The sequence below is a fragment of the Hipposideros armiger genome, unplaced genomic scaffold, assembly GCF_001890085.2.
Source record: "Hipposideros armiger isolate ML-2016 unplaced genomic scaffold, ASM189008v1 scaffold_52, whole genome shotgun sequence".
In the NCBI taxonomy this organism is placed as follows: domain Eukaryota; kingdom Metazoa; phylum Chordata; class Mammalia; order Chiroptera; family Hipposideridae; genus Hipposideros; species Hipposideros armiger.
In genome coordinates, this window is record NW_017731402.1 from 4,271,511 (window position 1) to 4,284,061 (window position 12,551).

General features: G+C 45.3%; 1 protein-coding gene across 1 annotated transcript; it reads left to right on the plus strand.

The window, feature by feature from the left end:
* Nucleotides 1-283: 283 nt before the first annotated feature.
* GRP (gastrin releasing peptide) lies at nt 284-12,540 on the plus strand. Its single transcript, XM_019640616.1, has 3 exons — nt 284-709; nt 6,346-6,570; nt 11,435-12,540. Exons 1-2 carry the CDS (start codon nt 301-303, stop codon nt 6,552-6,554), a joined length of 618 nt encoding a protein of 205 aa, XP_019496161.1. The 5' UTR covers nt 284-300; the 3' UTR covers nt 6,555-6,570; nt 11,435-12,540.
* Nucleotides 12,541-12,551: the final 11 nt, after the last annotated feature.

A 12,551-nucleotide genomic window follows, 5' to 3' on the forward strand; every position in this document is an offset into this window, starting at 1 on the left:
AATCAGGAGTCCTTGCGATCCTGGTTCCAACCCCCTCCAGCAAAGGAGAACCTGAAAGAAGCCTTCTGCACCCCTCCACCCCTAGAATCAGGCTGCGGGGTCACTGCTCCCCCTCGCAGGATCTGAAGACAGCTAATGCGGTGGGCGCTGGGGTGAGGCTGGGAGGGAGTTCTCGGAACTGTGTTGGAGCGAAGGCGTCGAGGACAGGAAGAATTAATCCAACGTGGGGACAGAGGAGTCCCTACGACGGAAAGGGAGAGGGACAGTGTACACTCAGCCTTTTCATCCCTCAGCAGGAAGATGGATGACTTTCGGGAGCGGTTGTCCCGGCGCCCCCAGCTCGCTATAGGGAGACGTCAGAGCGCTCCGGTCTGCTGTGGAGGAGCCCCCAGCCCCCCCTCGTCAGGGCTTTCTTATAAAATCGGGGCCTGGTGGAGGCTGCAGCAGTGGCGCGGGCGGCGGCGGCGGCACAGCTTCTCCGAGGTCCTGGTCCAGCGGTCACTCGTCCTCGGGGACGGAGCGCTCTCCACCCAGCCTCGCCGCGCGCTCCAAGGGCTTCCTTCCAGGACCATGCGCGGCCGCGAGCTGCCGCTGGTTCTGCTGGCGCTGGTCCTCTGCCAAGCGCCTCGGGGGCCGGCCGCCCCGGTGCCGGAGGCCAGAGAGACCGTGCTGGCCAAGATGTACCCGCGCGGCAACCACTGGGCGGTAGGTGAGTGTCCGGCGTGCACGAGTCCTCGGCGGGACCGGCCAGTCGCGGGGGGCCGCCTCCCCGTCTCTCAGCGTTCCTGAGGCCCGGATTTGGGGGCTGGGTTTGCTCTGACCTTTCTATCCAAACATGCCCGTTCTCCCCAAATCCGACCCCACCCTTCCCCGTCCTGGACAGCGGGCTGGGCCCTTGGTCCTGTCCCGCTCTCTTTCCTCTTCCCCGGGTGTACCCGAGCCGACGCGCAGCTCTCCAAAACACCCAACCCTACGCGAAGGAGATCACCTTCCCTGCGCACCTATCCGACACCTCCTTTTATTCTTTCCGTGAACAACTTCGGGAAGCGGGGGTCCCCGAGCGCGTCTCGAAGCCCTGGTCCAGCCCCACAGCCGCGACCCGGACCTGCGTGAACTCAGGCTGCGCCTTTGCGTCGGGCAAAGCCACAGGTGGGGGACCTGGGGCGCGCGCGCCCGCTCTGGGTTTCAAATCTGTTCAGTGAGCAGGGCGTGAATCCCACCTCTGTTTGTGGCTCTCCTGAATTTTCTCACTCCTTCTGCCTTTGCAGCGATCGTTTTTTCTCTGCCCTTCTACCCAACCCTTCTTTCCATCCAGCAGGCTTGGAGCCCTGGAATCACACCTGCTTTCCACGCTGACCCCGGGCTCTCTGTCCCCTGAGCCCCGTTTTTCTCCCCCTCTCTAGACCCGCGACCTCGTCCTCTCCCCTACCTCCTTTCCCTTGCGCTCTGCCAGCAAATCCTGCTCTCCAGGCACAGGCTTGGAGGTTCTCTCCACCGGGTCCCCGGGCCCCCAGCGGCGAGGGCAGGGTCGCGCACTCACAGCTTTCCTGCAGCTGGGAGGCAGGCAGCCGTCCGAAGCTCACCCAAAGTCACCCAAGGGCTCTCGGCCACCCCAAGCATAGCCTCTGGCTAATGCAAAACGTCCAATTTCCTCAGAAACCTCCCCATAAAACCAACTACAGCAACCCCAACATTTCCTGGGAAGCTGGTCGATCCCTAAAGAGATTTAAGGGTGGTGGTGATGGTGGTGTGTATTTTATTTCATCTATTTAGGAGTAGGAGACAATGTGTTGGAAAGATAATTGCTAATTCAATTATCAATCAAAAGGCAGATCCTCGTGTGAAGATGAGGATGAATCTATGGGAAGGGGGGAGGCTGGAACAGGTCCTCAGCATCTCTGTGTAGCATATGCTTCTGTCAGAGAATCTGAGAACTCCTGGTTGTGACAGAGTGGTTTTCATTGTCGCTGAAAGAGTCATTTGCCAAGTCTCTCAGCCTCAGGGATGAAAGTATTTGTGATCTCTGAGGGACAGGAGGAACACAGGGAGTCTGGTATGGAGAGGACAGGTTGGGATGGGTGAAGATAAAACAAACAAACAAACAAACAAACAAACAAACAACCCACTCTGGAGAGAAGGATACCTAGAAGATGTTAAAGAAGCCAAGTTTAGAGATGACACTGAAAAGGGCTTCTGGGAGCTTAGAACTAGTGGCTATGGTCCAGTCCAGCTACCAGCTGGTGGACTGGGAAGGTGAAATGAAACCTCGAGATTTCTAACTTCTTTTTGCTCATCCGTATTTTTTGCACTAAAAAGGCTTATTATTAGGTGACTCATGCAGGCCAAAAGGAGAAGGAGAGAGTTCACTGGGAAGCTAGGACCACGTTACTTCCTGTGCAAGCCAACCCTGATGGCTGTAGTTCCAGAGCACATCTGTCCCCAGGTAGTTAGGGTGTCTGGCATTTAATCATCCTTCCTGGAGGTACTTGGACTTTCCTACCCCAAAATGCATACAGACCAGTGGCAACCTTAAATTTTCTTATTTGCTCTCAAACACACTTTTTTGTTTTCTTTCCTTTTTCTCCCTTGGCTAGCTATGTAGAATTAAGGAAGAAGAAAGGAAAAAAAGAGGAGAAGGAGAAAATCACATTTGGTCCTAAAATGACATTGAGGTTGAGAAAAAGTTTGCTTTGGGCAGACATGCCTTCTGTGGGAATGTGAGCATTCATAAGCATGGAAAACACTGTTAGATTTTAAATTTAGCTTTCCAGTGTCCGAAGTAAATGCCTGCTGTCCTCAGTCACTGGCGACATGCAGTTTAGTTTTAATTATATCAAACTAAAGCTACATGTTGCTGTCCATGAGGAAGCTGTCAGCACAAATTTGCAGGTTTGTTAAGTGAACTGTTTCTCCCAGTTGAGAGAAGTGTGGTGTGGCAATGGAATACAAGTTAACAAATTGAAAACTTAACACGTTCTTCTCTGGCTTGATGTTCTTGGAAATGTTTTGTTTGTGTGATGAAAATATAGGTCAACACGCACACTGGTGGTGGCTCTAACTTTGATGTGAAGCGTGCCCTTGAATTCTGAAACACCAGTGTTCAGCAACAGAATGTTTTTACATTGTACTGCTGCCCCAGAAACTGTGAAATATAGTTTAAGTATCTGTTTAGCAAAACTGGCTCTTAGGAGAGCTCAACACTGTAGATCTTAATAGGTATTTTCCTAAGTTAGGGTAATCTCCAAGTTTTGAGGTCAAGAAAATTCATTTATGTTGCAAACCTGCCATGTTAGTGGTATTTTTTCAGTGATTAAAAGGACAAACCCTTTTTCCCTCCCCTCTGGGCACAGTTTTATTTTTTCAAGTGCCTGTCTTTTGTCTATGCTGAGTTCTCCGTTATTATGACATGGACAGATAACAAAAGATGATGGGAGAAAAGATGGAAGTGGGCGTATCATCCATGTTGCCATGGAGATGATTATTTGGGTGACAGTTGCCAGCTCAAAAGTGAAATAGGACCCAGGGAATGCGTGGTTCCCTGGGATGTTACAAATGGTGGGCTTTCCTTAATAACCAGTAATTGGATCTAGGGTTGGGGATCAGAACACTACCCACCCACCAAATATGCAAATATTAAAAATTCAGAAAAATATTGCAAGGGTCTGTGTTAAATCAGTCACAGAATGGGGGACTACTTCATCCTCCCATTTTAGAAAAGTCCACAAAATTATTCAGGCAAGACAAAAATGAAGCTTTTATTTGAAAACATCTCCATTTCCTCTCTGCTTCATTGGCAATGACACCTTTCTCCTTTCCAGCATCCTAATGAGATGATAGGTAATGATGGAAGGCAAGAGTGACCGAGGTCATTACCGGGAGCATCAGGTTCTAATCCTGCTTTTCCATCACCATGATTCAATTTCCTCCATGTAAATAAAGCCAAATGCCTTGCTACTTCCTGGGAAATTGTGCAACACAATCACTGTTATGGCTAAATGCAAGGTTATCTAGTGGATATCTGGGCACCAGCTTGACCAAGCAGATCAGTGAGGGGCCAGTTATTCAGGATTCCAACCCTTCAGTTGAGACAGTCCTCAATAGTCTTGAGTCGTAAGTGACTTGACAAGTGTTCACACTGCAATGCAGTAAAAGCTCCTTTTAAGGCTCCCCAATACTCACAGAATTAATTTTCTGAGTCACGTAATGAGTCATGATATGCTGATATAGGATTCCTATTTTGAAAAATATTAGAAAGCCTTTTGTGGACCTTATCTTTATTTCCAGACCCGAGAATGATTTCTAACGGCCCTATAGCCTTAGGAAGTTCAAAGACTTCACAGCAGTGTAATATAGTAGAGTCTGGACTATGAGCTGATTTTTAATACTAGAATCTTTGCTTGTGTGTGGGTGACCTTTAGCAAGTCTCATGTTCATCAAACTTACTACAGGGTGGATCAAATGAAACTATCTGCATTTAAACATCCTGTAAACTGTACATTGCAATACACAAGCAGCAATGAAGGCACGGTAAGGGCTTCTCTCGAAAGATAGAGCTACTGGGAAGGGGCCTCTTTCTATTTTGAGTGACTGAGGTCTGTGGAACTCACTGCCATGCTTCTAATGCCAGTCACCATTGGAGCCACAAAGAGCTCTTTCCTTGGAAACTTTAAATCAAAAGGACCATAGTTTTATTACTATTAGAAATTTGAAAATGCTATAAAAATCGATTGCAGAGAGATGGGGGAAAAAAATCAAATAAAGAAAGTAAGAAAGCTAATGTGAGCATATTTAAGCTATGGGCCCAAGTGAAGAATGCAGGCTGAGCTCTATCCCCACTTCTGATCCTATAGCTATCCCCACCTGCATACATGAATTTCCACGTTTTAGTGGTTTGGCCTCCTGTGCAGCAGCTTTAATTTATTATATTTACATGGCAGGTGCACATCCCTGGAACCACCGATGACTTTCACTGACCATTTTAGACATCCAAGAGAAAATCCTGCATTTATGTGGCTGGGAAGTGTTGGTCAGAACTTGTTTTCAACTGGTTTTTGGTTACATGCTTAACAAAACTGTGATTTCTAGGTGACGCTTCCTAGATTTAATCTCGGCTAAAATTCTGAGAACGTTTAAATGAAAAATTCCTTTGCTACATTTGTATTACAGATATGAGATAACCAACACCTTTTTTTCCCCCTTTCTTTTAATCGCACAAAGAAAAGCATCCAGACTTTTCAGCAGCAATTTAAAATTGGCGGGGGAGGATGTTTTGATGCCACCATTCAGTTGGGAATGGAATTTGGTGCACACAGAATTGGTGATAGAATTTTAGATATGGAAGCTCCCTTAGATTTCATCATCTAGTTCAACCTGTTCATTTTATAGCTGAGAAATTGAAAACTGGGGAAGTGAAGTGACATCCCAGGGGTCACCTAGCTAGTTAGCAGAGGGGCTGGGACCAAACCCAGGGCTTCTGAGTTGCAGTCTGAATTCTTTCAGCTCATTGCATATTTAGAACACAGAGCAAAATCTGTCAGTCATTTATGAACTAACTCCTAATAATAAAATGCGACTTATCCTGCATTTAGAAGGAAGCAGCACAGTCATAATGGGGGTCCTTTCGAATTTCTCATTCATTCATTCCTGTGGGTTAAATTGGTGATGTTCTGTCTTTGTTTTAATTTTTATTAGATTTATTGGGGTGACATTGGTTAGTAAAAGTATATAGGTTTCAGGGCCGGCCGAGTGGCGCGACGGTTAAGAACTCGCTTGGGATGCCAGAGTGCCCCGGTTCGGATCCCACATATGAGGGCCAGTGACACTGCCCTCCACAGCTAAGATGCTGAACAACGGCTCAACCTGGAGCTGGGCTGCTGTGAGTCGCCGGCGACAGCGTGGGCTGCAGTCCCTGTGGCAGTGGGTTACCATGGGCTACCGTGTGTAGCCAGCAGCCGGCGTGTGTAGCCAGCAGCCAGCGTGAGCGGCCAGCAGCCGCAGTGAGCGGACGTCCAGAAGCCGGCGACTGATCTGCCTCACCTGGGAAGAGCGCAATGATGGTGCCAACTTGGGCCAGTGAAGCAACATCCTCCACAACTAGACTGAAGAACAAAAACGACAGCAACTTGTCTGTCCCCTTTCCCCCAATTCCCCAGCACTGTTCCCATCCCCCCAATTCACCAATAAAAATCTTTAAAAAAAAAAAAGTATATAGGTTTCAGGTGTACAATTCTGTAATACATCATCTATATATTGCATTGTGTGTTCACCACCCAGAGTCAGTTCTCCTTCCATCACCATATATTTGACCCCCTTTCCCTCTTCTACGCCTCCCTTGTTGTTTTACAGGGCACTTGATGGGGAAAAAGAGCACAGGAGAGACCCCGTATGTTTACAAAGGAGGGAGCTTGAAGCAGCAGCTGCCGGAGTACATTTTGTGGGAAGAAGCTGCGAGGAATTTGCTCAGCCTCATAGAAGCAAAGGGGACCAGGAGCCATCAGTCACCTCCAAGGGGAGCCCCTGGGTATTCGCCAGTGTACTTGGGATTCCAAGATTAGCAGCAACTTTAAAGAGGTGGGTTCAAGACACAAAGTATGTATAAGGAACCTACTGGAGAAGTAGGGGAGGGGTGGGGTGGGGTGAGGGTGGAAGGTGTTTAGGGAGAGTTGGAAGGAGAGGAAGGTCCAGTAGGGGAGAATAAAATTGTATACGACTCAAGCCTTCACAGCCATCACATTCGGCTGACACCAATACATGCCGAGGAAATGAGTAGACAATTCCCATGCTCTTTTCTTTTCAACATAATAGCTTATTTTTCCTCTTAGCACATCAAAGTGGTGTTGATTCAAACCTCCATTGTAGGGGTTTTATTAGCAATTGTGCATTGATGGGATTTTTACAAATCTGCCAGTTCCTACCAGAATATTTTGATAGTGGGGCCATAGATTATTTGAGTAAATCCCTAGGGGTCTACAGCTACATTTACTTTTGATGAACACTTGGGAAAGGGACCTCTTCACGGATGTTTTTAGAAGAGAGCATTCTTGTTTGTGACCTTTTATGCAAAAAACAGCACTTCTTCATTTTTGTTCCAATGTTACTTAGTTCAGGTTCCATCCTAACATTTCAAACCTTAGTGAACATATCTTAGGGCAACAGATTTGTCCTACATATGATTTTACAGAGGATAGGGGAAAATAATCACACCAAGTTGGCATAGTGTAGATACAAAGGCAGTCAACGAGATAAAGGAGAGAATAAAATGTATGGGAAGAAAACGAGGCAACTGAAAACGAAGAGATTCTCATTAGCTTTTAAGACGTTTTCATGAAATTTATGATAAGAGGCAAAAATATATAACTGCAATACTAGAAATAAAAATAATAGCTATTTTTATTGAGTATTGACTATACCCCAAGTACTGGAAGAAGCAGTTTACTTCTTTTAATGCTCACAGCAGTCTTAGGAGGAAGATTCAGGAAGATTCTATCATTCTCTCCATTTTAGAGTCCCAGTGAGGAAAGTGAGATGGTCCTATAGCTTTTCACTGGTGAAACCAGGACAAGAGCCTGTGCTGTCCGCCTTGGATGGTCTGCTGCCATGACAGACATCTGGGAATGTCCTTAAATATGAAGGACGAAGGATGCATTAGCACCGTGGCTTCTCACTGTTTCTGATGCTAAATAATACTGCTTGTCACTCACAGAGCTGGCTCCTTCACTATTAACTCGTTGATTGGTGGCCCCTTCACAGAGGCTTGGAGGCTTTTCTGAGGGGAAGTTTTATGTTTCACTGCCCTTTGGTCCATTGTGAATTCTCTAGGCTAAAAACAAACTACAAGTTCATTGGTTGCATTAAGCACCTAGAGAGAATGTCTCTAGGAGCCCTTAAAAAAAAATCGTGATTACATCAACCAATACAGAAATGAGGACCAATTCTGTACGAAGCCTGAGTGAGATTCTCTTGCTCACACCTGTATGATAGGTGTCACAGGTGTTCTGTGACCAGCACACTTTTTATTGGTGGATCACATGGCTCTGAGGGCTCCAGGAATTTGGGATTGACTTCTCAGTGCCCGGCTGGCCAGGCCCTTTCTCGGTCAAGTGCCTTGGGGGACTTTCTGTGAGTGGATGTTTGACAGCAGTGCCTTCTATTTGTCTGAAGAGTAACACCAATCACCACCCCAAAACCCTCTAAAATAATTTTACATACGCTGGGCTTACCCTCATAGATCATTTCACAAAATACCCACACACACATACAAACAAGATAATCTATAGTGCCTCACCTTTGAATTAAGCAGCAATATCCACGTTGAGTTGCTTTCGCCTCCCAAACCTGGCTCTGCATAGCTCGGAATGTTTTGAAGAATTCAACTCCTTTCTCAAGGAGCAAAATTTCCCCCATGATATTCAGAAGAATATTCTGTAAGCTTGGAGGCAATTACAAAAAAATAGTTCCAAAAAGGTCTCTGAGTGACAATAGTATAAAATAGATTGAATGGGCCATCGCAGAGAGGGACTGCTCCAAGGGGACAATATTTATCAGTATTTAACGTCACCTGAAAAGAAAGTCACTTTTTTGTAAACACGTCTTGCTTGTCTACCGTATCTTTTTATGCCTTGTTCTTCTTTTCACAAGTTTAGGAAGCCCTCCTGTTTCATTCCACCTTAAGTTGAATAATTAGCTATTGCACACATTGGTACCATTCTTTTGAATGTATTTCCTGGGAATATGAAAAACCAATTCAACAGTTAGTTTCGTATTTGCATAGACCAAACAAAACAGCTTATCACTCCCCTTGCTTTGGAAATTCTGCCTCAATGAAAGTAGGTTGTTATGAAAATGGAAAACATCTTGCAGTTGTCTTATTCACAAAGAGGGCGTACCAAGGGAGCAGGTCTATTAGAAACCCATATATCTCTCAGTGTTAGAAAGAAGTTTAATAACTTAGCTAGGCATTGTGAGAATTAGCAGCAGTTTTCAGAAGCTGAAGGACATTTCTTTTTTTTATTTTTAAGATTTTTTTTATTTTTTATTGGGGAATTGCGGGAGGAGAACAGCATTGGGGAATTGGGGAAGGGGAACAGACAAGTCGATGTCCTTTTGTTCTTCAGCCTAGTTGTGGAGGATATCGCTTCACTGGCCCAAGTTGGTATTATCATTGTGCTTTTCCTGGATGAGGTAGATCGGTCACCAGCCATTGGACAGACACTCACAGTGACTCACAGCAGCTCACGCCGGCTGCCGGCTGCTCATGCTGACTGCCAGCCACTCACGGTAGCTTATGGCAGCCCACTGCAGCAGGGGCTGCAGCCTATGCCGTCACTGGCAACTCACAGCAGCCCAGCTCCAGGTCGAGCTGTTGTTCACCATCTTAGCTGTAGAGGGTGCAGCATCATTGGCCCTCATGTGGGATCCGAACTGGGGCCCTGCTGCTCAGAGCTGGCGTCCCAAGCCAACTCAACCAACGCGCCACTCAGCTGGCCTGGAAGGACGTTTCTTAAAATTAAAACCTGTCCACATCTGCCTTCCTCTCCCACTTTGGTAATAAGACATCAAGTCCTGTTGCCAACTCTCCCAGAGCTGCAGTTAGTAATGCTGATGCTTCAATGACAAAGATATGGACTTAATTCAGAAAAGATCTGTGTAAATGTGTACGGAATCTAGACTATGATATAATGGCAAACGAGCCCCAGAATTTTATCAGCAATTATGGCCAATCATTTCCAAGGTTAACCTTCATCTTTCTTTTAACTGTATCCTTCTTACAAAAATTAGTGGAGCTTTCACCTTATGGTTTCTATAACACAAAACAGTGATTGGGTCAGCTCCAGGGCCTAACCCATAATCCTGGATATGGCTGGGGATTGTCCTGCGTTTCCATAGAGGTTGAAGTTGGCTTTTGGGTTCCTTCTGTAATTTGAACTCAGTCCAATTGCTGTTTGTAGCCTTAGGTCTTTTCTCTTATTTAGTGGACATGAGGAAAGGGACATGGGGAAGGCACTGCCAAGGGTGTTACAGAACAGAAGGAAATGTGCAAGTTTGCCCTCACTTTTAAGGGACTGCTTCCACCGTCCCATCACATCAGTACAGAGAATACAAAGGTTTTACTTCCTAATACTCTGAAATGCTCTGAGGGAACCTCCAAATATAGGACAAGCAACATGCAGTCAAGAATAACTAAAAGTCCTCTGACTACCCTGACAGTTTCTGTGAAGGAGCAGAGGAAAGTGGGCCCCCACTACAAATACAGCTTCTCCCCACCCCCACCTCCAGGTCCTTGATCTTCCTAGGAAACACAAGTCTTCTCTTCTTTGTAGCTTTACTTCCACTCCCTTGAGCCAAAATGCTTGGATTCAATATTTTGAGCCAATGGGAGGGTTCCATGGATCCTTTCCTATATCCTCACTGGCCCCTTTTATGACCTGCGGCTCTAATGCAAGGTGGATGGCGGCATCTTCAGGAAGGCTGATGACCCTTAATAACACAGCCTAGGCTCATGGAGAAAAGCCAAGCTAATTAGCCTGTGTGGGAATTGAACTCAAGGCCTTGGCCTCATTAGCACCCGGTGAAAACAATTGTGCTGCAAGGCAGGTGAAAACTGGCCTGAGAAGATCAGTCATTCCTTCATTAGGCACAAATGGCTGGTCTGGATGGTGGGAGGCCTGAAAAGCCAGAAAATCTTGGAAAGAGTAATAAGCTCTAGTTTGGACAAAAAGTATCTTCGTACCTCAGCAGGTAAAGGGTGCTATATGGGAACAAAGAAGTATTTTTAAATCACAGCTACTCATTCTTTCTTCAGTCTAAACTTGAACAGAAGGCAAAACAAGCAAGCCACAATAAATTTAGATTTGGCACAAACCCAAATTAGCTTCTCTTCCCAAGTTGCCCACACTACTACCATTTACAGTCATGGGTTTATGATGTGTAATTGTATAATTCACAAGCTGGCTTTGACTTGTGTAACAAGGCATTGCCAAAATGAGCCAAGTAAGAATTAAGATTTCACATCTCCTAATAGTCCCCCTACCCAGCTGCTACTTTAGTGACAAGTCCTAGGGATAATGCATTTAATTTCTAACATTAATCAAATATACCTGAGTCATATCGGGATACAAATTAAGCTAATATAACCAAAAGACCCCAAAATGTAGTGGCTCCCCAAAAAGAGGGAGTTCATTTCTCTCTCTGGGACATGCGTGTTTCTCAAGCATTAATGTGCTGAGTCAGAATTACCTGGGGGCCCCGTGAAAGCACAGATCTCTGGGCCCCAAGCTGGGAGTTTCCAACTAAGTAGGTCTAGGTGACCTAGGAATTTGCCTTTCTAACAAGCTCCACGTGATGCTGGTGGTTTTGGGGAAATGGATTTACTTCAAATATTGGACTTTACTATCTTTGCTTAACTCCTACTAAGATGATGATTTCTCTTTTCCAGGTTCTGAACATGAAGGAAGGAACTCCCAGCTGAACTGACAATGACAATGACAGCCTCTCTCAAGCAAAACAAAACCCTGAAGAGACTGCGTTCCAAGGGTATCAATTCAACGGGATCATTAACAAGATTTCGTGTGTGCAAAATACTTAACTATTCTTGTACCTTTCAACCTTGACTAAATTCATGATTTCCAAGCAGCATCGTCTGCTTTGAACTTGTTTTGTTGTGGGTAATTGTCTGTTAAGAGTCTTCCAACTGATGCTTTTCACATCTAGGCTATGTGTCAATTACATTCCAGTCCTCGACCTGCTACCATTCACAATAAAAGCTTAAACACATTGTCCAGGGCAGGTAGTTCTCTTATTTCAATTCCAAATGAGAGGACAGTGTGGCAGAGATTAAGAAATAGCTTGATAATTAACTTGTGTGCTCATTGATGAAGGCAGGCTGTTCTCCCCTCTGAAGACCCCTTCCTGAATCCTTGTTGTGACTTACAGCCTTTCTAGAGGCTACTGTTAGAAGCTTACTCTCTCTATCATTACCATTAGATGCACTACGTTGAAAGTAGGGGCCTCGTTCATCACTTAATAGTTCCCATTTCTTCAGCCCTAACCGTGACCAGATATTTTCCTGATGTGATTGGTATTCTCCTCATAACAGTTTGACGAGCTGAGAATAAACATTCTTGCTTAAAGAAGGAAACAGAGGGTTAGAGAGGTCAAGTGACTTGCCCAAGGTCACATAGTAGGTGGAACTGGGATTCAAACATCCAAAGATTGCTCTGCAGCATTTAACACTTTCTACATTGCCTAATTTTAAGTCTCCCTTTCAGTATATTTAAATAGAACCATTTCTTCAAAATTTCATTTTCAGTCTTGGAGGAGAAGTAGTTTCCACAGCCAGATTTAGTCTGATCCACGGCAAAAGGCGACAATGATTTCAAGAGATTCCCTTCCACTTTCGGAGAACATGGCCTAGTAGTTTGTAACAACACTCACTAATTCCATTTTTATCATGACATTCACACGTTTACAGACTTTAAAGCTTCGTGCCATATGCTTTGATTTCCTTCATTTAGAGAAATCACATTTGAAACAGTAAAGAGATTCACCTTGCT